Source organism: Bubalus bubalis, chromosome 12 (assembly GCF_019923935.1).
Source record: "Bubalus bubalis isolate 160015118507 breed Murrah chromosome 12, NDDB_SH_1, whole genome shotgun sequence".
Lineage (NCBI taxonomy): Eukaryota > Metazoa > Chordata > Mammalia > Artiodactyla > Bovidae > Bubalus > Bubalus bubalis.
The window spans coordinates 101,547,359-101,574,629 of NC_059168.1; the positions used below are offsets into that span (position 1 = coordinate 101,547,359).

General features: G+C 47.9%; 1 protein-coding gene across 4 annotated transcripts in view; it reads right to left on the reverse strand.

The window, feature by feature from the left end:
- The window catches only part of MED27 (mediator complex subunit 27), a 246,843-nt gene extending 224,813 nt beyond the window's left edge, over positions 1 to 22,030 (reverse strand). For 2 of the 4 annotated variants that reach the window (XM_025261908.3, XM_025261909.3), the window contains exons 1-2: positions 21,751 to 22,028; positions 19,316 to 19,460 (exon numbers count right to left, since the gene is read on the reverse strand). In XM_025261908.3, coding sequence (XP_025117693.2) covers positions 19,316 to 19,460; positions 21,751 to 21,953 — 348 coding nt within the window. In that variant the 5' untranslated portion in view covers positions 21,954 to 22,028. Of the gene's footprint in view, positions 1 to 19,315; positions 19,461 to 21,750 lie in introns of all 4 variants that reach the window. The other 2 variants (XM_006052139.4, XM_025261910.3) reach the window with 2 other exon arrangements.
- Between the last annotated feature and the right edge of the window lie 5,241 nt (positions 22,031 to 27,271).

The following is a 27,271-nucleotide window of genomic DNA, read 5'->3' on the forward strand; positions in this document are numbered from 1 at the left end:
GTGAGTTTGCTGGCCTAAACCAGGACTGAGCTTTTTATTTTATTTTTTTTTTAATTTTATTTTATTTTTAAACTTAACATAACTGTATTAGATTTGCCAAATATCAAAATGAATCCGCCACAGGTATACATGTGTTCCCCATCCTGAACCCTCCTCCCTCCTCCCTCCCCATTCCATCCCTCTGGGTCGTCCCAGTGCACCAGCCCCAAGCATCCAGTATCGTGCATCGAACCTGGACTGGCAACTCATTTCATACATGGTATTTTACATGTTTCAATGCCATTCTCCCAAATCTTCCCACCCTCTCCCTCTCCCACAGAGTCCATAAGACTGTTCTATACATCAGTGTCTCTTTTGCTGTCTCGTACACAGGGTTATTGTTAACATCTTTCTAAATTCCATATATATGCGTTAGTATACTGTATTGGTGTTTTTCTTTCTGGCTTACTTCACTCTGTATAATAGGCTCCAGTTTCATCCATCTCATTAGAACTGATTCAAATGTATTCTTTTTAATGGCTGAATAATACTCCATTGTGTATATGTACCACAGCTTTCTTATCCATTCATCTGCTGATGGACATCTAGGTTGCTTCCATGTCCTGGCTATTATAAACAGTGCTGCGATGAACATTGGGGTACTCATGTCTCTTTCCCTTCTGGTTTTCTCAGTGTGTATGCCCAGCAGTGGGATTGCTGGATCATAAGGCATGTCTATTTCCAGTTTTTTAAGGAATCTCCACACTGTTCTCCATAGTGGCTGTACTAGTTTGCATTCCCACCAACAGTGTAAGAGGGTTCCCTTTTCTCCACACCCTCTCCAGCATTTATTACTTGTAGACTTTTGGATCGCAGCCATTCTGACTGGCGTGAAGTGGTACCTCATAGTGGTTTTGATTTGCATTTCTCTGATAATGAGTGATGTTGAGCATCTTTTCATGTGTTTGTTAGCCATCTGTATGTCTTCTTTGGAGAAATGTCTATTTAGTTCTTTGGCCCATTTTTTGATTGGGTCATTTATTTTTCTGGAGTTGAGCTGTAGGAGTTGCTTGTATATTCTCGAGATTAGTTGTTTGTCAGTTGCTTCATTTGCTATTATCTTCTCCCATTCTGAAGGCTGTCTTTTCACCTTGCTAATAGTTTCCTTTGATGTGCAGAAGCTTTTAAGGTTAATTAGGTCCCATTTGTTTATTTTTGCTTTTATTTCCAATATTCTAGGAGGTGGGTCATAGAGGATCCTGCTGTGATGTATGTCAGAGAGTGTTTTGCCTATGTTCTCCTCTAGGAGTTTTATAGTTTCTGGTCTTACGTTTAGATCTTTAATCCATTTTGAGTTTATTTTTGTGTATGGTGTTAGAAAGTGTTCTAGTTTCATTCTTTTACAAGTGGTTGACCAGAGTTCCCAGCACCACTTGTTAAAGAGATTGTCTTTAATCCATTGTATATTCTTACCTCCTTTGTCGAAGATAAGGTGTCCATATGTGCGTGGATTTATCTCTGGGCTTTCTATTTTGTTCCATTGATCTATATTTCTGTCTTTGTGCCAGTACCATACTGTCTTGATAACTGTGGCTTTGTTGTAGAGCCTGAAGTCAGGTAGGTTGATTCCTCCAGTTCCATTCTTCTTTCTCAAGATCGCTTTGGCTATTCGAGGTTTTTTGTTTTTCCATACAAATTGTGAAATTATTTGTTCTAGCTCTGTGAAGAATGCTGTTGGTAGCTTGATAGGGATTGCATTGAATCTATAGATTGCTTTGGGTAATATACTCATTTTCACTACATTGATTCTTCCAATCCATGAACATGGTATATTTCTCCATCTGTTAGTGTCCTCTTTGATTTCTTTCACCAGTGTTTTATAGTTTTCTATATATAGGTCTTTAGATTCTTTAGGTAGATATATTCCTAAGTATTTTATTCTTTCCGTTGCAATGGTGAATGGAATTGTTTCCTTAATTTCTCTTTCTGTTTTCTCATTATTAGTGTATAGGAATGCAAGGGATTTCTGTGTGTTGATTTTATATCAGGACTGAGCTTTTTAAAGTACTTTACAAACTGCCTCACCTTCTATGAGAACTTTATTAACAAACCACAGTAATTAAACTTGGGACCACTGAAAACCACATGTATGACCAGATAAAATTAATATTTACCCAATCAAACAGGACAGCAAAGACAATTAAATCAAGAAGGATTTAGATGTGGGTCAATTCAGACTCCAGACCACAACTGAAACCTGCCCTTAAGATGCCTTCCACTCACTCACAGCACCACTAACCTGCTTCCAAGACGGCATGTTGGGAAGGGAAGGGGTGTGGACCGAGACCAACGGAGGGAGGTCTCCTCATTACCCACCTGCTCGCTGGAGTCCCCAGGGCAGCCGGACCACTACACCCACAGAGAGGGCAGAGCTCGCACTTTAGTCAGACCTCTGTCACAACCAATTCTAACAGTCCTGCTGCTCTTCTTCGCAGAAAATAAACTGCTATTTATCGAGCCCTTATTATACGCCAGATGCCATGCTGAGTGCTGAAGGTGTATTAATCCACAACCACCCAATGAGGAAGCTGCTGTGGTCAGGCCCACTTCACAGACGAGAAGTAATGAGGGGCTAAGTCGGCTGCCCCGGGACTCCAGGGAGGGCTAGGGAGAGGCAGAGCTGGAAGCTGGCATCAGACAGAACCTGGGGCTTAACCGTGCTGCCCCAGTCACGCCCCTAACTTTGCAATTTTACCCGCAAATGTAATTGACACCACATTCGCTCCCATTTCCACCACAATAACTATGGCATATTGTTTATTTCATGCCTTCATTAAGTAACTTCATTAAGCAGGACAAATACTGGCAGTTTTTACAGCTCATTATTAATCCTACAACGCACACCGCTCCAGTGAGAAATAAAGATTAATCTTCCTGCATCTGAACAGATTCCTCGTCAGGGCCATCCTGACCGGGAAGAGGAGGGGCAAACCTCCACCGCATCAGCTGGGCACCCTGGCAAATCATCAGATGGCGAACGAACAGGAGAACTGCCAGGTGAAACATCACCAGCTTCCAACAGGCATGAGCCATGTCAGAAAAGCAACCTCCTGACTTAAAGAGTAAAAGAGAGGAAGGGATCGCCACGCTACCCAAGGACCCGTGATGTGCAGAGGAGGCCCCTGGACGGACTGAGCGCCACTCCTTCCCCTAAGAGCTGCCACCCCCCTCCACGCCATGTTCGCTGGATCAGAACAGATGGCTGATTCCAGTTCCCTGGTGGAGAGCGGAACTGAAGGGGCCTCGCCCAGCCCCTGGACTCACCTGAGCTGAGGAGATGCAAACCTCGAGGCCCTGAAGCTGTTTGGCCCGGCCCAGCGCACGCATCTGCAGACAGAAATGCCTGATGGAGACACAGAGAGGCAGGACGGGGGCCGTGAGTCCTGGAGGGCCAAGACCACAGAGGCGCTGCCCGGTTCCTGACACCCTCCTGCTTCTCAGCGCAACCCCATGGAAGACCTCACTGCGTTTCCTGCCCACTGGCTCCATAGAACACCCAACAAATGCCCCCTTTTTTGCATATGTGAACACAAGTGTGTCTCTTCCTTGAAACCAAAAAACCCCAGAGAAGGCAAAAGTAAACGTTGGCCTGTTATCACCTGTGGCAATCCCCAGACAAGCCCATTAAGCATGATTATTTCAAGCACTGGAGCTTGTTGAGGTCTCACTGGCCTCTAAGGGGAGCAAGGGAGGAGAAGGAGTGTGGGCCACCTCAGGTTTCAGGCGAGGCGTCGACCCTCTCCAGGGTTTGGCATCCTCACCAGCAAGCCCGTAGGGACCACCGCATCCAGCCAGCCTCATGTGCTAGCCTCTGGGAGGTCCAGATGTGATCACAGAGGGGGCTCTGGGCTGGGGTCTGCTCTGAGCAGTGTTCTCTGGGGGAACCAGACATAGGCACAGCACCAGAGGGCTATGAAGGAGCCTGAGGGAGCACAGAGCTGGGCACTCAGACATTCTCCAGCTTCCGCCACCAGCTTCCTTCTGCCTCAGTCAGTCAGGAATAACTTCGGTGGGTCCTCAGTGAGTTTCATATTCTCCAGGAAAAAATGTAAGCACGTGGCAAAGCCAATGGGAGGCCAAAATTTCAACTTCTCAGAGACTAAATCAGCTAGTGACTAGAAAATTCTGCCTGTATCTGGGATTTTCTAGCAGGTGGTCCCAAGTATTACTCATCCAAGTGAAAAGACTCCTGAGTTTAGGACTCGTAAGCCCCTTGAAGGCAGAGAACTGAGTTTGTTTCTTCAAGACACCGAATAACCAATGACCCCCGACTCCTTTCTCAGCCCCTCCCTGACAACGGTGAGGACGTTCTCACCACTCTGGCTCCCAGTGAGGCAACAAATACACTGGGATATTCTGTGCTCAAGGGAAAAAATACAAAAAGTGACAGTCCTGGTTTTGTTTTACATTAAGTATTTTATGAGACTTAGCCACCAATTTGAAAGTAAAATCTTAGTATTAGGCTGAATGACAGTATGTTGACCGTATGAGATCATTTGAAAGTCATACATAAAATGCATGATATAATGTGCATTGTGAGGATTCTGGTCCCCTCTTCCTACTGCACAGAGAGGAAAAGTGCACTCCATTTTCTTTTTTTTTAAGCAACTAGAAGGTCATGTGAAGGACACTGACAAAAATATCTTGGTCCTCCAGATCCACACCTCTACAACTTCAGTGAAAATGTATTAAAAGCTAAGGATTTTGAAACCAGCTCCATCATCAATATACCATACTGCACTTATTCTAAAACCTTCTGAAATCAAAACGCATCTGAAAATGCTCTCTGAAAATGACCTCGTTCTCAGCGGTCCAAAAACTCACAATGCGTCTTACAATCAACAGCAGCTCGCTGTCAATAAAACAAAGGCCCTTGGTGAAGGCGCCACCCCTCACCACTCACACCACCTTCCCACCCCTGAAAAGAACTAACAAACCCAGTCCAGCCGCATCTGGAAACCCGGCTGATGTGAAAGGAGGAAGCAGCAGCGGTGGGCTAGGTGTCCTCACGACATCAGAGAGAAAGGGAACCAATCTCCCGTCCACGGGTCAAAGAGAACACCTCTCCACAAGTCAAACGAAACCTCCCAGATCAGAAGCTAAGCAAGTGTTTCTCCTTTCCCAAAGCTTCTAACTCAAGTCCTCACTTCGGGGAGGGGCTCGTATCTCAGGGAGGGTAGGAGGGAGCAGAATCACCCCACAGTGACTACAGGGAAGAGCTCTGGACCAGCGTGGGACTCGGTTCAAGGGAGGCAAGCTTCAAGTTTAAACAGTAATTTGTGTGTAATTATCCTCGCAGGTTGATACAAGATAGTTAGATTAAATAAATTAATCAAAGTACAAATTGTGCTGGCAAGCTCCAGCGCCTGGCTTCTCCTAAGGCCAAGCTGGCAGCAGCACCAGAGCTGGGATTCACAGCCCCCGGATCAGAGCTGGCAGGTGATGGGGGCAGGAGAGAGGCAGTCACGCTCCAGGGGAAGAGAAGCCAGGGTGGCAATCGGAGGGGCGGGCGGGAGGAGGGCTCCGCTGAGCCGTGACAGTGGAAGCCTTAAACACCAGATCCATTACAGCCTGAACACCCACGGCCATTTACACATCACGGTTGGAAATAAATCCTCAGGAAAGCAAAGACCTAGGGGAAGCAGCCATTAATATGCCTTGCCCGCAACACAGCTGAAGCCAGATCGCTTGTCCAAAAAGATGTGTGACCAGTATGCTCTCCTCTCCCCCAACCCGCTTACTTAGAAGTCACGTTATCATCGACATATGAGGATCAATGCTACTCTACTTCATTAGCATACTCCTAAGACCTAACATTTATTGAGCCTTAGGCAAAGTTCTTTACTTAATGCTGATAACCCAAGAAAGGAAGAACTGCTATTATTCCCATTTGAAGATGTGGAACCTGAGACTCATGGACCAAGGGACCTGCCCGATGTCACACAGTAAACAAACCACAGAGCCTAGGATCAATCTAGACAGGTAGCTCCACTGCCAGGGGAGGAGGGGAGAGTCAAGGAAGAAAAAAATATTAACAAATGAATGAAAACTGTTTCCTTATAAAAGAACTGACTCGCAGGAACATCATCCCAGGTGTGGTAATTCCTGCAAAATTAGAAAGCAGGCTCCTGCTATGAGCTGAAGTAACAGCGACACACAGTCTGGCAGAAAAGCAAACCCCGGGCCATCAGCAGACGGACACAGCCTGAAGAAGCTGGGCCGAAGGAGCGCGGGAGGGGAGATGCAGAAAAGCTGTACAGCCCCACTCCTGATGTGGTCAGCCCATCAGCTATGGATACGTCACAAAGCAAATTCCACACTGGCCACCGGGCCGCCGCGGTCTTCTGCAGCTGGTGGGGAGCGAGCACACAGGACAGGGTCTGCCACTGCCCTCCAACGGGGCCGCCGCCCAGTCCCACTCAGTGGCCACGCTTCTCTGAAATCTTCATCAGAGTCACCCTTTCGGAGCTTCCACAGGGAACCCTCCACACTTTCCCACCAATCACACTCCACCACTCAGCTTCCAAATTCAATTTTCAAACAAACTGTTCCAGGGATTTACCTAGTGGTCTAGTGGCCAAGACTCCAAGCTCCCAATGCAGCAGGCCCAGGGAACTAGACTAGTTCCCCTAGTCAGGAAACTAGATCTGGCACGCCCCAACAAAGACTGAAGATCCTGAGTGTCACATCTGAGACCTGGCGCAGGCAAACAAATAAATAAATACTTAAAGTAATAATAATACTCCTAGACATTCGGAAGGGCTTCCCCGATAGCTCAGCAGTAAAGAATCTGCCTGCAATGCAGGAGATGTGGGTTTGACCCCCGAGTTGGGAAGATCCCCTGGTAAGGAAATGGCAATCTGCTCCAGAATTCTTGCCTGAAAGAGCCCCTGGACAGAGGAGCCTGGCGGGCTGCAGTCGACGGGGTCACGAAGAGTCCGACACGACTGACACAGCACAGACATTTGGGTGTCTGTTACAAGACTGCTTTTTATACCCACACCGGTAGTAGGTTACAAAGGAAGGGTTGTGTGGCAGACTTTTAAACTATTTGTTTTGGCTTGAATTTTCTATGATACGTTTTTACCAAGTACAGCATGCTCAATCACTACAAAATTTGTGGTATTGTAAGAAGGGTATACATTTTATTAATAAAATGCTTTGTATACAAATTTAAAAGAAAAGAGTAATACTTCTTTCTCTGTGGCAGTGGCTGTTGAACTTTCAGGGCCACAGACCCCTGAAAAGATCTTGATGAAAGCTGAGGATTAGTCTCCCGAAAAATGGACCTACATATATTCCGGACCAAGTGAAGGACCCCTGCCTTTTGCGAAGCTACTCTTTGATGATATATATTTTATCACACAAAAACAGGCAAGCAGTGTCAGGCAGGCAAGGAGTGGACGACTGACAGGCAAAGAAAGTAACACAGTCCGATGTCTTGGCCACGAGCCGGCAGAAGCCGGAGGACAGATGAGCACTGTTGATAATCAAGGCCAAAGATCACTTCTCTGGTTCTGAAGGTTTGGGAGCTGAGTTATGCTTTAGTGACTCAAATTTAAACACAATAACAATAACAAAACCCTGAAAATATGATGTAATATAGTTAAACCAAGGAATTACAATTCACATAAGGCATTTTCCTTTGCCAGCCCATATATGTATTTCAAGTAAGACTACAATGACCTTTGTGACTTATACTTCACAGTCGCTAAGTCAGCTCCCTCTCTGAGACCCCAGGGACTGCAGCTCACCAGGCTCCCTTGTCCTTCACTATCTCCCAGAGTTTGCTCAAATTCATGTTCACTGAGCCAGTGAGGCCATCTAACCATCTCATTCTCTGTCGCCCTCTTCTCCTCCTGCTCTCAATCTTTCCCAAAATCAAGGTATTTTTCAATGAGTCGGCTCTTCGCATCAGTTGGCCAAACCATTGGAGCTTCAGTTTCAGTCCTTCCAATGGTTAATAAATCTTTGAAAGTTTCTATTCAAAGATTTTTACTTAAGAGAAGAGCCATTTTCTAACCATGTCTTCCTTATAAAGACACCACTGCGTCCTACAGAAAGCAAGCAGCTACCTGGATCCGGGCTGTGGAGATGGCAAAGGCAGACTCGAGAACAAAAGTAAGTAAAATAAGGCTACTGGAGAATCGATGATGGTGGTGTCAGCGATGATACTGCTAATGGTAACTAGCGCGTCAGCCCTCTTCTGGACCCTCGCATATTCTAGGCTTCTGATCTTCACAACAGCCCTGAGTGGGAGACTACCATCAACCTCATCTGACAGATACCAGGAGTAAACTGCCCAAGGTCACAGCCAATAAAGAGAAGCAGCAGGACTTGAACCCAGGCAGGCCCCGGAGCACCTGTCTTTAATGACAAGCTACACAGCCTCTCTGATCCAAGGAGATGACAAACGCGTTCATGCTTTAGAAACGATAAAGGGCTGAAATGAACACAAGACACTTCAACTTTTCACTGTCTCCTTTCTTTGCCTTCTTCAGATCTGCCTCAAAATAATCAAGATAATTTGCCTTCTGTTTGTATCCCCAAACTAGCTGGGAAAAAAAAAAAAAAACAACTTAATATGCATTATCCTTCAATAAGTCAGGCCATGAGTGGAATGCACAAGCCAAATAAAGACATCTCAGCAGCCGTGTGCTCAGAAAATGCAGTGGCTGAGACCCACCTCCCACCCACCAAGAGAAGTGGGACCCGGAGCCCTACCTAAGCCCCCACCTCCTCCCTCCAAAAACACGGGTCATTAGAATCGTAAGACTGACTTCAAAGACAAGGAAGCCTCTTAGTTGAAGGTGTTTTGTTGGTCTGTCTTCTGCCAGGTCTTGCCGGATACTGGAAAGACACTGGTGAGCAGGCAGGCAGTGTCCCTGGCCCCAGCTCCAGCCATTGGTACTTACAGGCCAACTCGGATCACACCACGAGGTGGGCAAGGGGCACTGCAAGATAGTACAGAGGGGTTACCTCACCCTGACCTGAGGAGCTAAAAAAGAGTCTCCCAATAAAGCAAGAGAATATCAGCCAAACATGAGGGGTGGGGCCCGCTGAAACAGGCTGCTTAAAGAGCAGGAGGGCTCGCAGGTTGAGGATTGAGCTGGGACACCACGGGAGTCAGACAGTGAGCCGGACTGTTACCAGCTCCATCATGGCACCCGTCATCATCCTGAGCAGAAGAAGGAATCATCAACATATTTTAAGCAGGAGACTTGTGAGCTCAAACTTGCACATTTAAAGGTCACTCTGATGCTATGCGGGGACAGACAGGAGGTGGTGAGACAGTGGGGCCAGTGAGGAGACTTCTGCAAATGTCCCGGGCTCTGAGAGAAGCAGTGGGGGTGTTCGCTCATCCGTTTAGCAACCAACGCTTACTAAGCACGTGCCAAGCACCAGAAACCATGGTTCGACTGACCGCAGTGCTGGACGCAGGAGGGTCCAGGGCCGCTGATGTGCAGAGGGAGTGAAATCCACGAGGCAGCGATGTGGCCTGGTTGGTTTTGCTGGTTTCGTCAGCCCACCCAGAGGCAGTGTTCCCAGCCCTCCCCTGGTCACCGGCTCCCAGTGGCCACCTCCCTACGAAGCTGGCCTGCTGGCTAATTGGTGGGAGAGGAAGGGGCAGGTGCAGGTGTTAGGAGGTGCCCTCCAGACCCCACCGGGGACCAGATATTGTCAGTGTGCCTTCAGGATCAAAAACAAACCGGAGGCTTACGAGGGCCCATTCCCACCTCGTGACTCATCAGAATAAAGCAACTCCAGCCTCTGCAAACCAAAAGCTCTGAAAACCCTCCTCGAAAGCAAGATGTGCCCATCATTACGTGACTGAGAAGGACAACACGATTCAGAGGAAGTCTCCCCGGGAAAGGCAGCATTCCCCACAAGACATCTTGCGAGGAAATTACCACGCTCTGGTTTTCTAAGCCAAGGTCCCCAAGCACAGTGTTTTGGCCAAGGATTCCGATGAACTGCCAGCAGGATAATGTGGTGACGCTGTCTGAACTACTGTGAAAACGCATTAAAATCTCAATGTCTGAGCTCATCCAAGCAATTAAAACGAGCACGGACTGCTCTGTTTTAGACTGGGAAAAACAAAGATCAGCGAGCATCAGCCTCTAGAATCCTCTGTGGCTTCTTGGAAACTTTAAAGGCATTTAGGGCAAGCACTTTTGCTATCCAAACCAAGCTGAGGGTACTCTAGTTAACCAGCCACGTCTCCACCGGCTTAAGTTAAGTGTTGAGGGGCGAAGGGGGCATGTGCAGCACTGAAAGAAAGCCCATACCCACCGCGGGCTTACTCCGCGCTGGCCCTGCGCTAACGCCCACAGAAAGAAGTGTCTTCAGATTCACTATGCAGGTGAAGAGGACGAAATGCAGAGAGCAACTGTAACACAGAGAAATCATCGCAGTGACTTTCAAAGGAAAGAAAACACGCTTCTACTTGCTAACTACACAAACCTCTTCAGTGGTGCCTGTCGTCTGCTAAGAAAGACAGGCCAAGAACTCATGTGATCTTAAAACTCGGGGGGTTCTAACTCTCATCACAAACCCCAGGGATAAGGGAGGATTTCGAATAAACGCCTTTTCCAGGAAACCTAAGTGTGGTGAGCTAGGTAAACGGCTGGACAGTCAGGCAAGCAGTCCGGGGTCCGGTGCGGACCCAGCATCCCCCAGCTCGCCCCTCGGGAGGCACTGGTCAGCTCATGGGGCTGACCTTGCCTATGGGCAAAATCGGCCATCAGGGCTCCAGGTACTGAAATGTACAGAGACCCATTCACAGGAAGTGCCCGCAGGTCTAGTGAGAACTCAGAGCTTTCACTGCAGGCTCTCGGGTTGGATCCCTGGTAGGGGAACGAAGACCCCACAAGCTGCACGGCGTGGCCAAAAGAAAACAGCGAGACCCCCACTCACAAACAGAACAACAAACGTGCAGCAGCCTTGCTATGCAGTCATTAAGCCACAGCTCCAAGAATCCACGGACAGCTCTTTCAGGACACAGTCCAGTTGGGTCAGGTCTTACGTTAACAGTGGCAAGGAAGTCAGTACCCTGTTTTTCCCCTTTGGACACAAATGTAAGACGTATATTTAGAGTGCAGACATCCAGCAGGCTCTCTGACGCAGGAGTCAGCCTGTCAGGAGAGAGTCTAGGGCTGGCCTGAAGCGTGGCGTCATCCAGACACGACTGGCAAGTGAAGCGGCAGAAAAGATGAGCTGGCCCGGAGGAGGCCTGGATTACAGGAGAGAAGCACAAGGAGCCTCACAGCCCTGCGCCGGCTCAACCCACCACAAGGAAAAGAAGCTGAGAAAGTGGGCAGGCGGGACATCAGATTCCTTCCACACCGATAACCCTGCGCCTCCATCCCCCACCATCAATGTGCAACTCACCTGGAGGAAAAATGATATGGGGCCATTTCCTGTCCACTAACATCTCTGGAATAGAAGAGAAAGTGCCCTTTGCAGGCTCTGGTTACAACCCACAGAAGGCTTTGGGCAAAACACACAATCCTGATCAGCCCAGAAAGGGCTACTGTAAGACAGCCAAAGCGGGACTCAAGCTGAGTCCCCCCAACGCCCACCCGGGACAGAGAGACTCCTGGAGGGCACGTGTGCCACACGTCCAGCCGCCTCTGCCCCTGCTCAGGGTGGCTTCTTAACAGATCTCCTGCTCCTTCAGAGAGGAAGGAGGAGGGAGTCACAAGTCTGATTCCAGGCCACAATACAGTGACAGTTTCCAGAAACCACAACTAATGAGCGGAACAGAGACATGGAGTCAGGCCAGAGCCCTGGGTGGAGCCCAGTTAGAATTACGGGGGCCTCACGTGACTTCCACTAACGTCTCCACTCCTGTGTCACAGGAGGCTACGCTGTCTAGAGGACCTCTGAGAGGGAGTCCTCCACTAAGGGCCTCTGGGGCTGAGCTCTGCCCTGGTCTGGTCTGAGATGCTCTGTAGTGGGCACAGCAGGACACACAACGGTTGCGCTTAAGACGTTACCGGACGAGACTGACTCTCCTCCACTCCCGGGGTGCACTTTCATTTCCAGGACCATGGAAATGTACAAACGATTCCACCGTTCTTTCCCAGGTGAGAGATGACCTCAGCCATCATCCAGCCCACTCTTTACCAACAAGGCAGCTAGAACCCAGAGGAGCAAAGCCACACGTGCCAGGGCCCACGGCTGGACAACGCACAGCCAGAACCAAACCCCAGACTCTCGAGACCTCTGTCCAACGTTCCTGTGACCACCGCTGCCTCGATAAAGCCTTACCCTGCTGTCACAGGGAATAAGAGGTGCTAACGGCACACGCGCACACTACGCGCTGGGCGCTGCTCTGGGTCCCGGGCATGTTACACTCACTGGTCCTCCTGCAGTCCTGGAAGGGGGACGTGTTATCACCCACTTGTGACTGATGAGGAGGCTGGGACAGGGAGGGTGTCCAACTCGCCCCAAGTCATAAAGCTGGGGCCTCAAACCCAACAGAGTCCAACCCCAGAGCCTTGCTGGTCACAAGCACCCAATTCACAAACTGGATATAATCCAAGTGCTTGTTTTTACACAGGCCCATGCGTGCAAATGTTCTCCTAAGGAAATAACGCTAGAAATCCTTGACGCCCATGGCATTCTCCCCACCAGATAAGGGACCACAGACCAACCTGAACCCTGAGCTCTGGGAGCAAGGCCTCCCTGACGGCCTGAGTGAGAGGACTCCGCCTCAGTTCACAGCGATGGTCTGCCCTGGGCCGGCCACAGCCCTTCCCACCGGCTCCTCGGCCGTCCCTTCCTTCCTGCTTGTGGTTTCTTTCCAGGCCCTTCACGCTGCCTTTACCGCCCCTCAACTCCCACGTCCCATCCACACCCCTGGCTCCACACCACAAGGCCCCCAAGAGGCTAAGTGCCTTCCTCACCAAACTCCCAAACCCTCACCCCATCTCCAGGTTTATGAGGAAATACAGCCCCTCCCACGAATTCATACCAATGTGTGAGGTGCTGAGATCTATGTCCAGGCCTCCTCAAGGGTAAAAGGTTCTGACTACTTATATGAACTTGTGATTTGTAGGATTTCAGAAGAATATATTGAAGTCACGTTTGGGAGGCCGGGTAATAGGGAAACCACTGGAAGACAGGCCAGCATGCCCCGAGGGTCAGTCCTGGTCACCGTCTTTTAAGATCATAATACCAGCCCCCAGAGCCTACTTACTCTGTGCCAGGGAAGTGCTGTGCTTATATTACCTCATTCGGTCTCAAAATATTTCTCTGTGGTGGGGACAGCTGTCATCCCCATTTCAGAGAATACAAAACTGAGGCACACAGAGGGACACCGTATGGCTGTCAGGGAGCAGAGCAGGGATGCGAACCAAAGGCCAAGTCTGCAGCCTGAGCAACACTGCCACGGCGTAGACACACACACGGTCTCCACGTGCCACTCACACACACTCACTGCACAGAGTCACCCTACGGCACGACACGCGCTGTGCCCTTCATCTCCCCTCTAACACTATGATACAAAGGGCTGCACCGTCCCCCTTCACAGGCAAGGAAACGCATGTTTCCAACAAGCCTGTCCCGTGTTCAAGGCACAGGCTAAGTGCAGAGGTGGATCGTATCTCAGGCAGCCCAACTCCAGAACTCAGAGCCAAGTCTCGACGCTTCTGGCTGTATCTGCCTTCACTTCTGAATCCAGCAGTATCTAGAAACCCCGGAGGCTGGTTTTGTTCTGTTTGGTTGTGTTACTCTTTGTTCTTCTCATAATGCTCCCACAGGGCTTGGGGTGGGGAGGGCAGCAAGGGTGCAGGCTCAAGGCCAACCAGGGAAGACTCGACTCTAGTCAAACTCCAGGCAAATTTGTGAAAGAAAACCTCTAACAATGGTACCAGGGACCTCTGCTAACAATCAGAACAATCTGGGAACAGTCCCTAATCCAAAGTGATGACTAAGGCTTGGGGGCTATTTTAGTGCTTTTCTTTCCTCATTATGTTCTGAATGAATCCATATTCCCTGAGTGAGTCCGGGTGGGCCTGGTGGAGAGAAAAACACTAGGAACGTAAATTAGTTACTGGTAATAAACACACTGGTGGCGCAGATGGTGAAGCATCTGCCTGCAATACGGGAGACCCAGGTTCAATCCCTGGGTTGGGAAGATCTCCTGGAGAAGGAAATGGCAACCCGCTCCAGTATTCCTGCCTGGAGAATCCCAGGGACGGTGGAGCCTGGTAGGCTACAGTCCATGGGGTCGCAAAGAGTCGGACATGACTGAGCGACTTCACTTCACTTCACTTCACACTGAGTGTGATATCCAGCGAGCGGTAGTGCACCGAGCGGGACAGTCAGTTCTCGGTAATACACCAGGTGGGATAAACCCTGAGAGGCTGACAGAGTTGACGTGGCTCTTCCCAGATAGTTTTCGCACTTTTGCTAAAACAGCAGCTGCCACAGAACACCGGACATGGGGTGCTGTCGCTGAAATGAGCCTGACTCCATCGACTCCAGAAGGCTTCCCCCAAGCCCCGCCCCTTCTGAGCGCCGAAGGCACCCCAGGTGACAGGCCACATCGATGAAACACCAGGCTTGGCCCTCAAAAAGCTTACTGTCAATTCACCAACTGACCTCACCTTTCCTGTCAAATTACCCTTCTGAAGCCTGGCCCTAGCCTCCACCACAGGACCTCAGAATCTTCTCTCATCTACAAGTAACACAGCTAGATTTCCCAGTGATGGCCCCAAATGGAAATGCCCTAATCACGCTTCATCAAAAATACAAGCACACAAACCACAAAAGGGCTTGTAAATTAAAAATTCAACAGAAAAAGCTCTTTACTTATTCTCTCATTCATTCAGTGAATTATAACTGAATGTGCACTGGGTACCAGGAGCCCCGCTCAGCACTGGGGTGGGACTCCCCCAGGGAACGAGACAGGCACAGTCTCTCTCCCCTGGGACTTAAAAGACAACGGGGCGCTTCGAGGAAAAGGTTCCGTGTTGCAGCCTGAACCAGTCCCGGCACCGTTAGCTCCCTGATGCCCAAAACGTCAAGAGCACCGTCGAGGCTGGATCTGCGGGACATCGATGTTACAGCAACTTCAAGCTGCTGAAAACCAGATTCTGGTGATAACAGCTCGGGAGGGTAAAATGGGAAAAATGTCTGCAGACTCTCCAACTGAATATTCCTGGAATAAAAAGTCACTTTTTCTCTAATAAAAGTGAAAAATTAAGTGTACAGAAGCCAAAAAAAGGCAGCGGCAGCCCGTTTCCCCAGGGCCTACTTCCTAACCCTAGGAGACACTTCTGGGGTCTTCGCTGCTTCAAACTCTACCAGGGAAGGGCTGAGGTCTTCAAGAAAGGAAGACAGTCAAAGCCGGAAATCAAATCCCTGGTGAGGAGATGCTGGGAACCTTCGGAAAGGGGTCTTGGAGGAGTCAGTTCAGTCTAACGCTTGGCATATCTGGGTGCCATCAGTGACGGAAGTCCACGTCCGCTATCTTACAAGGACAGCGCTGACGCCAATTATTTTTTGCCCTCGTCAAGAGAGCTTGTCATCCCTCTACAAAACAATTATCTATAGGTGCATCAGAGTTGAAAGCTACATTCCTTCCCCAATTCAGCACAGGGAAAGTGCTGCTCACAGCAATTTGACATCATTTCATTACATTAATTTTTAAATGTGTTATCCTAACAATTATGCCAACTACCATGTAATTAATATTCTGACTGACTTTACAAAAATTACAAAATCCCCTAAAGAAAATAATTAGTCAGTAAGCGTGAACAAGACTTCTCTTTGGCCAACAGCACATAAAACAGAAAGTTCATCACATAATAGGTGGTATCAAAGCCTTTCCCAAACTTTCTTCGATTCTTAGCCAACAGTGCGGAAAGCTGACATTGGCAAGTTACCCCAAAATCTACTTAACATATTAATGTACCTACTGGTTTAAACTCTTGGAGAGTAAAATGATGAATGATGAAAGCATCTGCAATTAAAAAGCTCTTTTCATGTGTAGGAGGGGCAAGATAAACACCTATCATTGCTTCCTGCTTCCATAACCCCAGCTGGAAATTAGAATACTGGCTTATTTCTTGGGGCTACTTCCTGAGTTTATTAAAGAAATGTACATAAGGCATCCTTACCCTTGGTTTCCTCTTTTTGTTCAAGGTCAAAGTACAGCTTTCTTATAACAGATTTCAAATCCCTTCTAGAGTAAGGACAGTATAAATAAGCAATAGCCAAATAACACATTATCTACCGTAACAGAAATAAAAAACATGTCTTCTCTGCAGCCCACTTTGGATAACTGGCAGGGGCCGCTGAGCCCCACAACAGAGCTGTGAGTCCAGAGGGAGCCTCAGCAGGGAAGAATGCAGAGGGTGATTAGCGATGTTTGCCCTGGACTGGAGCGACAGTGTGAGGAGCGGGGCCTGTATTTGCCATCTCCACCCTTCAGTAAACCACTAAAAATGAGTAAAACGTGATACAGATTCATGAATAAAATATGACACATGAATTGCTCCTGACAAGAAGACTAAAGGGAGGGGAAAATGTTTAGTACAGTCAAAACCTTAAGCCAAACGGGATTACAGCATCCAGTTTTAGAGTGAAGAACACTGGGCTAAGTCAGGAGTGGCAAATTCTAGTCTAGCTATGAGGCCGTGGGCAGGGTGGTTCATGGGGCCTTGACTTGCCTGGCTATAAAATAAGGGGATAAGCTAAAAACATCTCTGATTCATTTTCCTTATTTTGCAGAGTAATGGTGCAGGGGTCCAAAATGCCCTCCCTGCTGGGCATAGAGAGCTGGTGAAGGAACAGTCACTTCACAACGTGCGCCAGGCCAGGACGCGACCCAAACCCCAACCCCACTCACACTCCTTGGGCAGGACTTACACCCTGACACATCTCTACATCTAGTTTTAACCCGCAGCGTCTCCAGGACAAGCATTTCCGCACACATACTGCTTCTTTCCCCTAACACACCCTCCTCTGCATCTGAGAGGGGAGGAACAGGGACTTCTATCTTAATATTCTATTAAACTGGGCAAACAAAACTACCTTCACTCAACCGGTACGTGTCATCACTTTGATTTAAAACCAGCTGCTTCCACTGGGGTCTCTGGCACTCATGGCCTCAAGATCAGCCTAAATCTTCCCACCACTGAAACATCTCCACCACTTGAGCCTATTCTGAGAACATTATCCACACGATACATCAACACAGCTTCCACGTCCAAAAGGCAAGATCAGGCATCCAACCAGAAATAAGTCACCTACACATCAGATCCCCCGTGCCAGGATGCCCACACGAGCCCCTGGGGAAACAAGGAAGCTCACACAGGACAGCCTGAGAGGGCAGCGTTCTCCGTGTGGGGCCTGAACAGCCTGGTGTCTGGCCCTGGCAACTGCCCCAGACAGCCATGATTTTGTGTCTGTCCTGCACCCCCTCCTGCCTCTATCCGTGCAGCCCCAATCCCTGCGTTTCAGCTGATCTGCACTGGGCAATCAGAGAATCCCAACCGCTGAGCTCAACAAGCTCTCTGGGTAGGCAGGGGCCCCTCCCAAACAGGGCCCGCATCCGTTTTCAGCATCTGGCGTGAAGGACCACACAAACCTCCAGCTGCCGGCCTGTCTTTCCCACCACTGGGAGACACCAGGCCAACACTGGGAAGCGGGCACAGAGAGGGCAGCAGAATGACCGATGCCCACACCCGCTGGGCACCTGATGCTCAGGACTGAAGTGGGTTTCTGTCCATAGCAGCCCAAGTCTGGAGGACAACCCTTACAGGCTAAATGCGTGCCTCCCGGGCTCAAGCTCCTTCTTTAGTGTCCCACAATAAATCGTTTCTCCCTGAGTCTCAGACGCAGCTGCCTGGGTCCCACTGTAAACCAAAGAATGTTAAATATTCCCACAGACAAATTCAAAGGCATAATGCTACACGCCAGAAACACTGCCACGGCTCATCTGTCACCTGAGACCCGAGAGTGAAAAGAGGAGAAGGGTGATGGGTAACGGGAGAGGGAAGGGCAGATCACAATCAGTAACGCTAAGAACAATCCTCTCCAGGGAGCAGCAGCCTAGGGAGAAAAGCTTCCAAAATCGTTCCAAACATACATTCTAGCTTTCCATCAGCAGCAGAAAACAAAACAAAGCACAACACAACAGCCCACAGCACCAAACAAGAGGAACCCGTGAGCAAGCACACGGACTGCGCCAGGCTGACGAGCCTGATTCTCCTGGTATTCTTACACTGCAGCTTAGTTTTCCTTTCACAGAGGTCCTGGGGGCTCCGCCACGGGGCTACCACGAACAGCAAATTCTATGGAGAGTGTTCCCCTCCATGGGGAGTCAGACACAATTGAGCAAGTGAACAATAGAGAGCGCTTAGAGCAATCTCCCACAGACGGGGGCACAGTAGTTAAGAGAAAAGAGAGTATTAGGAGGTGGGGATTAACGTATACGCACTACTATATACATGGAGAAGGAAACGGCACCAACTCCAGTATTCTAGCCTGGAGAATTCCGTGGACAGCGGAGCCTGGTGGGCTACAGTTCTTGGGGCTGCCAAGAGTTGGACACGACTGGGCAACTAAGCACACACTACCATATATAAAATAGATCATCAGCAAGGACTTACTCCACAGAACAGAGAACTATTCACAATAGTTTGTAATAACCTATGAATGAGAAAATCTGAAGAATATATACATAGATATGTATGCGCCTAAAACCGATACGATACTACCAATCAACTACAGTTCAATTTAAAACAACAGATGAAAAAAGGACAGTGAGAGTGCTTTACCAAACAGTCCTCTAGAGACGTTCCATCAACAATGGGGAAGGCAGGCCAAGCAACAAAAGCAGAGTGTGCAGCTGCACTTGCAGACCACCAGTCCTTCGCTTCCTGGGAGTCAGGAACCCCCCGAGAATCTGATGAAAGCTAGGGAGTCCTTCCCAGAGAAACACACACACACACAGCGCAACTCTGAGTGTGATTTCATGGGGTCAAAATAACTGCTCCTTAACCCAGTCTCTAGGTTAAACACACCCAAGTTTGAACTTTTAAAAAAATGTAATTACCTGAGCATCATGATTAATTTCTGAGACTTCAGAGGACTATATAATCTCTCCCAGGGACAGTCTAAAACTTCCAACTCTATAACCCCATGCCAAATCAAGAACAAAAAAAGGAAAGAAAAACTTACCCTCACTTTCTGCCTTTATGCAATGTCAGAAAGCTTGCTTTTTCCTGTATTAGCTTCATTCCTGACACATCCCCCTTACCTTGTTTGACCATTTGTACGCCTGGAGGAGCTGACTGTACAGAGGGGTTTTGTCCTGCACGGGATCCAGACTTAACAGCCCGCTGTTATGGAGAGGATGGTTCTCAGAAGGCTTGCCCACCAAGTTGCTCAGACGTTCCAGCTCACTGAAAAGCAAACAGACGCAGCAAGAAAACCTGAGTCCCCTGAAACTCCAGTCCTTAGCCTACTGCATCGGTCCAAGGCTGTTCTTCAAACTGCTCATTTATAAGTCCCTTAAGAAGAAATACTTTCTGAAAGGTTAAGAAGACAAGGGCCAGGAGCTTCCCTAGTGGTCCAGCACTCAAGAACCTGTCTTGCATTGTGGGGGACACGGGTTCAATCCCTGGTCAGGGAACTAAGACCCCACATGCCGAGGAGCAATGAAACCCACATGGAACAGCTCAGCCTGAGCAGCAAATGGAAGGTCCAAGTGCTGCAATGAAAGGTCCCACACGACGGAACAAAAATCCCAAGTAAATAGACAAATAGTAAAAAGAAGAAGATGACTAGAGCCACGTGAGAGAACCCCTAGCAGGGGCTTATCCCATTTTACAGCTGAGCTTTCTGGCACCATTCCAGAGGAGAACAAGGGTCAAGAGCAATGAAATCAACAGGACTCCTAAAATCAGGATTGAACAACTCAAATCATTCTTTGCAGGGCTGGGGGAGGGGAGGGCCTTCTGGAATTTCAAAATGTGGTATAACACTGCTTCGCACTAAGAGAGTTTTCAGATCCACATACAGATCATTCTATTTGCAGTACAGCAAGTACCTCAATAAATGATGATTATTTACCATTCACAGAGAGAGAGATTTGTACGTGGTGCTTCACAGATGGTAAAACTTAACAAAACAAAAAAGAGATAAACAAACGGAAAGACACCATGGACGGGGCTGTGTCAAACAAACACGCTTCAGTGTAGCAGGAAAAAAAAAAAAAAAACCCTAGAGCAGCTTGGGAAAGAGAGTGAACAGCAAAAGCACATTCAGCAGCACGTTCTGAGGGGCCAGTGCCAGAGTGTCAACAAGAGACCATAGGAACAGCTTCTCATGCCATGTTCATCTTGGACTCTTCAGCCTCTTTCCTCTTCGCGCTGCTGTCTACAGATTTATGAAGACAATGGGGTGAGATCAACACTCTTATTAAACTTTCTACAATGCTGATGGTTTTCAGCACCCTGCACATTACCAAGGAAAACCCACCGAAGAGGAGAAGAAAGGGAAGAACCACCAGCACCCAGACTCAGGCAGGGCAAGTATTAACTGGAACTTCACCAGAGAACAGAAAGTAAGTGTGGGAGTGAGGAGGGGGTGTGGCCTCCTGGCTCTCCCCCAGAACAAGAATGGCAACTTACTTACAAGAAAAAAAATAAAGAAGAAGAGGCTCCCAGCATTTGGTTACCACCTCCTCCTCCATTCTACCTCCTCCTTCCATCTGGTTACTAAGGAGACCAAGTTGAGGAGACTTAAAAAAAAAAAACAAACCTAGCCACTCCAGAAATTAGGATGAGTAGCTCACCCAATGCCTTCGCCTGCTAAGGTCAGTTTTGAGAAGTAAAAGACAAAAACCCTGCAATTCTAACTTCCCTGAGAAGGTCTGACTCTCATAAGGATAGGACCTATTAAAAATTGCCTATTAAGTACCAGGCATTTTACAAGCATCCTCTCACTTCATGTCACTGATAAAGTAGAAGAAGCTGACTTGTTAAGAGAAAGAAATATACAATCCTTAACCCTGAAGGACCCCAAATTAGCTTTTGTTGGGAGGCCTAGGGTGGGGGTGTGGGGATGAGGTGTTTAAGCAGAAGTCATTAAGCTGGTTAAGCCTGTGATGAGGTCTCTTTTGAGGCAGGAACTTAATAGAAGCAGTGAGAGTGGGAGTTAAAGTAGTGATCAGGTGGTTAGGGGGTGGGGTAGGAGAAAAGAGAAAGAACAAAGCCTGTTTCATCATGTTTTGGAGGTGGGGTAGGGACTGGAACTGATGAATTCCAAGTTCAGGGACGAAAACCTGTGGCCAATTAGGTGGAATACACTTGACTCTGGGGCAGCGTTGAACAGGTCCTTTTTGGTACTATTTGATCAGACGTGGTGGAGCCCAGAGGGCCCACAGGTGGGAACCCTGACGAGCCGAGAAGACGAGTGGAAGTTTATGGGAAGAGCAGGTCCCCTCGCGAGGAATGGAAGGACCACAGAGGTGGTCCTGGGTGGCGGGAGTCAGCCAACAGCAGGACGCCAAGAGAAGGGAGACGCGAAAGCGGGGGTGGAAGATGAGGAGGCCGTGAGGGGCAGGGAGAGGCCTAGAGAGGAGAGAGAGGGAGCAACGAAAAGAACGAGCAGCCCGTGACTAAGGAGACTCCCGCGGGGGTGGGGCAGGGTAGGAGGTCCCGACCCCCGGCCCCTTCAGCCGGTACCTACTTGAGGTCCCGGTTGACCGAATGCAAGTTGTCCTGGAAGTGAGCAATGAAGGCCTTCTCCCGGCCCTCCAGCGTCTCTTTGTTCCGCATGCCATCCTTCAGGCAGTCGAACACCCTGCTCACGCTAGAGCGGAGCGCCTGAATGGCACTAATGGCCTGGGCAAAGGCCTCCAGATTGACACCAACACTTAGCACGTCCGCCATGTTGCCGCCGCCACAGCCGGCTCTTCGAAACCGGCGAGCAAAAAGACGCGCCCGCTGATGACGCAAGCGCTCGGAGGATTCTGGGAAATGTAGTTTTCGCGGGACGGGGCCGTCCGGGAGGTTTGTGAGGCCACCCTAGGAGAGAGGATTTCCACTTTAAAGGAATGCGTGGGCAGGAACGCGATCACCTGAATTTAGGGAAGTCGGGCTGCGCTCTCGGCTTTCTTCATGGTAACAAGGAAATACAGAAAGTTCCCTCACTTCCCCAAACTTGCACTTTTGGGAGTCATATGGAAATGAATTGCTCAGAGCAATAAAGGGTCCGTGGTGTAAAGGATTGAATAAAATTCCTCCATATTCGTAAATCAATGGGGGAGAAGGGAAATTTCTTCCCTACAGTAGAATGCCAGCTAATAAATGCAGAATGAATGATGGAAAGAAAATTACTACTTGGCAACTGTTAGATTAATTATTGATTCAAATAGGAACTGAAGAATGCCAGGGGGTGAAAGGGTGAGGAATAGCAGCATGGTTATATAGTCTCAAAGTAGCATCCCTCAAGAAACTCGCTAATTAAGAAGGAAAAAATAATAATCCAGAAGTTTCAGCTCTGGCTGTATGATCAAAAGAAGGAAAAGTAGGGTCTGGAAAAGGTATTCGTTATTTGTACACCCAAGTTTGTAGCAGCATTATCCACAAGAGCCAAAAGGTGGAGGCAACCCAAGTGTCCGTCCTGGGATGAGTTCATTAACATGTGGCATATACACACAAGGGAACATTTATTCAGTCTTAAAAAGGAAGGATGTTCTGACACCCACACATATTACAGTGTGGGTGAGGGCATCCTCACTGGCTCAGCAGTAAAGAATCCACCTGCAATGCAGGAGACACAGGAGACTCCGATTTGGTCCCTGGGTTGGGAAGATCCCCTGGAGGAGGGCATGGCAACCCAATCTAATATTCTTCCCTGGAGACTTTCATGGACAGAGGAGCCTGGGGGGCTGCAGTCCATAGGGTCCCAAAGAATAGGACATGACTGAAGCCACTGAGCACACAGGGACGTATAACATGGGTGAAGCTTAAAGATGTTATACTAGGTGAAATGAGTCAGACACAAAATGATAAACACCGTATAATTCCACTTATATGAAGTACCTGCTGCTGCTGCTGCTAAGTCGCTTCAGTCGTGTCCAACTCTGTGCCACCCTATAGATGGCAGCCCACCAGGCTCCACCATCCCTGGGATTCTCCAGGCAAGAACATGGAGTGGGTTGCCATTTCCTTCTCCAATGCATGAAAGTGAAAGGTGAAAGTGAAGTTGCTCAGTCATGTCCGACTCTAAGCGACCCCATGGACTGCAGCCTACCAGGGTCCTCCGTCCATGGGATTTTCCAAGCAAGAGTACTAGAGTGGGGTGCCATTGCCTTCTCTGATGAAGTACCTAGAAGAGTCAAATTCATAGAAACAGAGAGTGGATAGTGGTTGCCGGGAGCTGCGGAAGGGGGAAAGGGAAATCATTGTTCAGAGGACATAATTTCAGTTTGGGAAGATGAAAAAGTTCTGTGCATGTTGGTGACAGTTGCCCAGCAGTGAGAATGGACTTAATGCTACAGAACTGGACACTTCAAATGGTTAAAATGGTAATTTTAGGTTATATATATTTTATCATAAAGGTTTTTAATTCAATAATGTCAGTGAGGGGTGGGTAGGGAATAGAACTTCGCAGTGAAGAAACCTGGCTGACACCACACTGAGAGATCAAGGTCAAATCACCAGTATAGGACAACCCACCCCCTGATGTGAGGCACAGATCACAACATGACTTCTGTGATGTTCCAGCCAAAAAATGCAAACCCTGAACCTGCTCAGGATGTCTGACAAACTCAGAGACGTTAATAGACCCTTAAGAAAGAAAGGTGTTTTATTGTCTTGGGTTTATAGAGTTTCATTTTCTACCTTACCTTTCTAGTGTGGCCATTTATAGTGTTCCCTAAGGGAAAGGGGTAGAGATAGCAGGAAATGTCTAGGTGTGGAATTGTAAACAATTCATTGAGTCTCACTGAGCCTCAGTTTTCTCATCTGTAAATTAGGTCTAGTAATCATGCAATGGCACCCCACTCCAGTACTCTTGCCTGGAAAATCCCACGGGCGGAGGAGCCTGGTGGGCTGCAGGCCATGGGGTCGCTAAGAGTCGGGCACTACTGAGCGACTCCACTTTCACTTTTCACTTTCATGCATTGGAGAAGGAAATGGCAACCCACTCCATGTTCTTGCCTGGAGAATCCCAGGGACGGGGGAGCCTGGCGAGCTGCCATCTATGGGGTCGCACAGAGTTGGACACGACTGAAGTGACTTAGCAGCAGCAGCAGCAATCATGCATGCATACATGCGTGCCAAGTTACTTCAGTCGTGTCTGACTCTTTGCAAGCCCATGGACTGTATCCCACCAGACTCCTGTGCCCATGGGATTCTCCAGGCAAGAATACTGGTATGGGTTGCCATGCCCTCCTCCAGGGGATCTTCCTGAACCAGGGATCAAACCCACATCTCCGGCATCTCCTGCTTTGGTAGGTGGGCTCTTTACCACTTGTGCCACCTGGGAGGCCCCTAGTAACAACACCTATCTTTATAAAATAGCTGTGGGGTTTATAACACCTTGCACGCAAAGCTTTTGAAATATCCTCAGCATACAATAAACACTCAGAAGATCTTAACTGTGAGGAGGATGTGCTGAGAAAGTTTCCGATGGGACTGTGACCTACGCTTCCATCTCCCACTTGAGGAGTCTTTGCATAGAATCAAGCAAGGATCAGCAAGGGTTCTATTCAAATTGTCTCTAATGACATCACCCTGTTGACAAGAACTTGTCAATGAACTGTGTCCTATAGTTCGATATTTTAAATGGTCTTTTTAAAAATCTCTCTTGGGGAGTTGTTTTTCTTTTTTAAGTTTTTTTGCAGAAGATACTATTTAACTTTACAAAAGTGAAGAAAAATATCTATGTCTTTTGGCTGGTTTTGGTTATGGCTTCAGTTTATTCATCCTTTCCAGGGGAAGAGTAGAGAAGGCAAACTCCATATCATATTTTGACACAATGCCAAAGAATACTCAAACTACCGCACAACTGCACTCATCTCACATGCTAGCAAAGTAACGCTCAAAATTCTCCAAGCCAGGCTTCAACAGTATGTGAACCGTGAACTTCCAGATGTTCAAGCTGGATTTAGAAAAGGCAGAGGAACCAGAGATCAAATTGCCAACATCCATTGGATCATAGAAAAAGCAAGAGAATTCCAGAAAAAAAATTTACTTCTGCTTTATTGACTACATCAAAACCTTTGACTTTGTGGATCACACCAAACTGTGGAAAATCCTTCAAGAGTTGGGAATACCAGACCACCTTACCTGCCTCCTGAGAAATCGGTATGCAGGTCAAGAAGCAACAGTTAGAACCAGACATGGAACAACAGACTGGTTCCAAATTGGGAAAGAAGTACATCAAGGCTGTGTATTATCACTTTGCTTATTTAACTAATATGCAGAGTACATCATGAGAAATACCAGGCTGGATGAAGCACAAGCTGGAATCAGGAGTGCTGGGGGAAATATCAATAACCTCAGATATGCAGATGACACCACCCTATGGCAGAAAGCAAAGAACTAAAAAGCCTCTTGAAAGTGAAAGAGGAGAGTGAAAAACTTGGCTTAAAACTCAACATTCAGAAAACAAAGATCATGGCATCACTTCATGGCAAATAGATGGGAAAACAATGGAAACAGTGACAGATTTTATTTTGGGGGGCTCCAAAATCACTGCAGATGGTGACTGCAGCCATGAAATTAAAAGATGCTTGCTCCTTGGAAGAAAAGCTATGACCAGCCTAGACAGCATATTGAAAAGCAGAGACATTACTTTGCCAACAAAGATCCATCTAGTCAAAGCTATGGTTTTTCCAGTACTCATGTATGGATGTGAGAGTTGGATTATAATGAAAGCTGAGCACCACAGAACTGGTGCTTTTGAACTGTGGTGTTGGAGAAGACTCTTTAGAGTTCCTTGGACTGCAAGGAAATCAAACCAGTCAATCCTAAAGGAAATCAGTCCTGAATATTCATTTCAAGGACCGATGCTGAAGCTGAAACTCCAATAGTTTGGCCACCTGACGGGACGAACTGACTCACTGGAAAAGACCCTGATGCTGGGAAAGATTGAAGGCAGGAGGAGAACAGGATGACAGAGGATGAGCTGGCTGGATGACATCAGCGACTCAATGGACATGAGTTTGAGCAAGTTCCAGGACTTGGTGATGGACAGGGAGGCCTGGCATGCTGCAGTCCATGGGGTCACAAAGAGTCAGACTTGACTGAGCAACTGAACTGAATTGAAGTCTTAAAGAATGAGGTCCTTGCTATGTATTTTTGTCCCAGAGGAGAGGAGAGGTTGAGAACTGTGCCGCTCTATTTCTGCCCACACTCATGTGTATCTATAAACATGCAGATTTTTGTTTGGGGTGGGGGGTTTGACTGGACCATGTTGTATGTGGGATCTTAGATCCCCGACCAGGGATGGAACCCCTGTTTTCCTGCATTGGAAACATGGCATCTTAACCACTAGACTGCCAGGGAAGTCCCCATAACACAAAGTTTTGCATATAATTTCGGGGGGTTCACAACACCACTAAAGCCCAAGAATGAACCTCTGGTTAGAATCATGCACTAAGGTAAGCACCACGTGTGTATGGCCGGCAGCTAACTTGTAACTGTCAGCTCTCCGATGCCTTGAGCACAAGAGATGTTCACTCTGTGAGAGCAATGAGTTAACCCAGTATATTATATTTGCTTCCTGGATCTTCTCTCCAAATTATCTCATCTCTTTGTGTACTCAGATACCATCTCTCGCACCTGCTCAGCTGTCCTCCCGCCACTTTTCCCACACAATTAGATTTTCCTTTGTCTCTTTCTCTGATTCAGTGGTTTAGACTCTGATTGGTGCAATAAAATACAAATACACTCTGCTCCCACCGTCATTAGTTCTCAGGATTTCTCTCTGGCTCCCCTCTTCTGGGAAACACAGAAATTGATCAGTGGAAATACACATTTCCCCTGAACCTTGTAAGGAGTCTATCATCACGTCAACAACCAACTTTTCATTTTGGAAAGGAATGGACAGAGCTTCTCCAAGGTGTTGTAAATTCTTGAGCATGTTGACACATGTATGCTTGCATCTGTGTGTGTGCTTGTGGAATAGAAATCACTTTAAAGGAGTTCATTTCAAGAAATATCAGATTTTAATTATTATGATGTTATGTTTGGCTAAA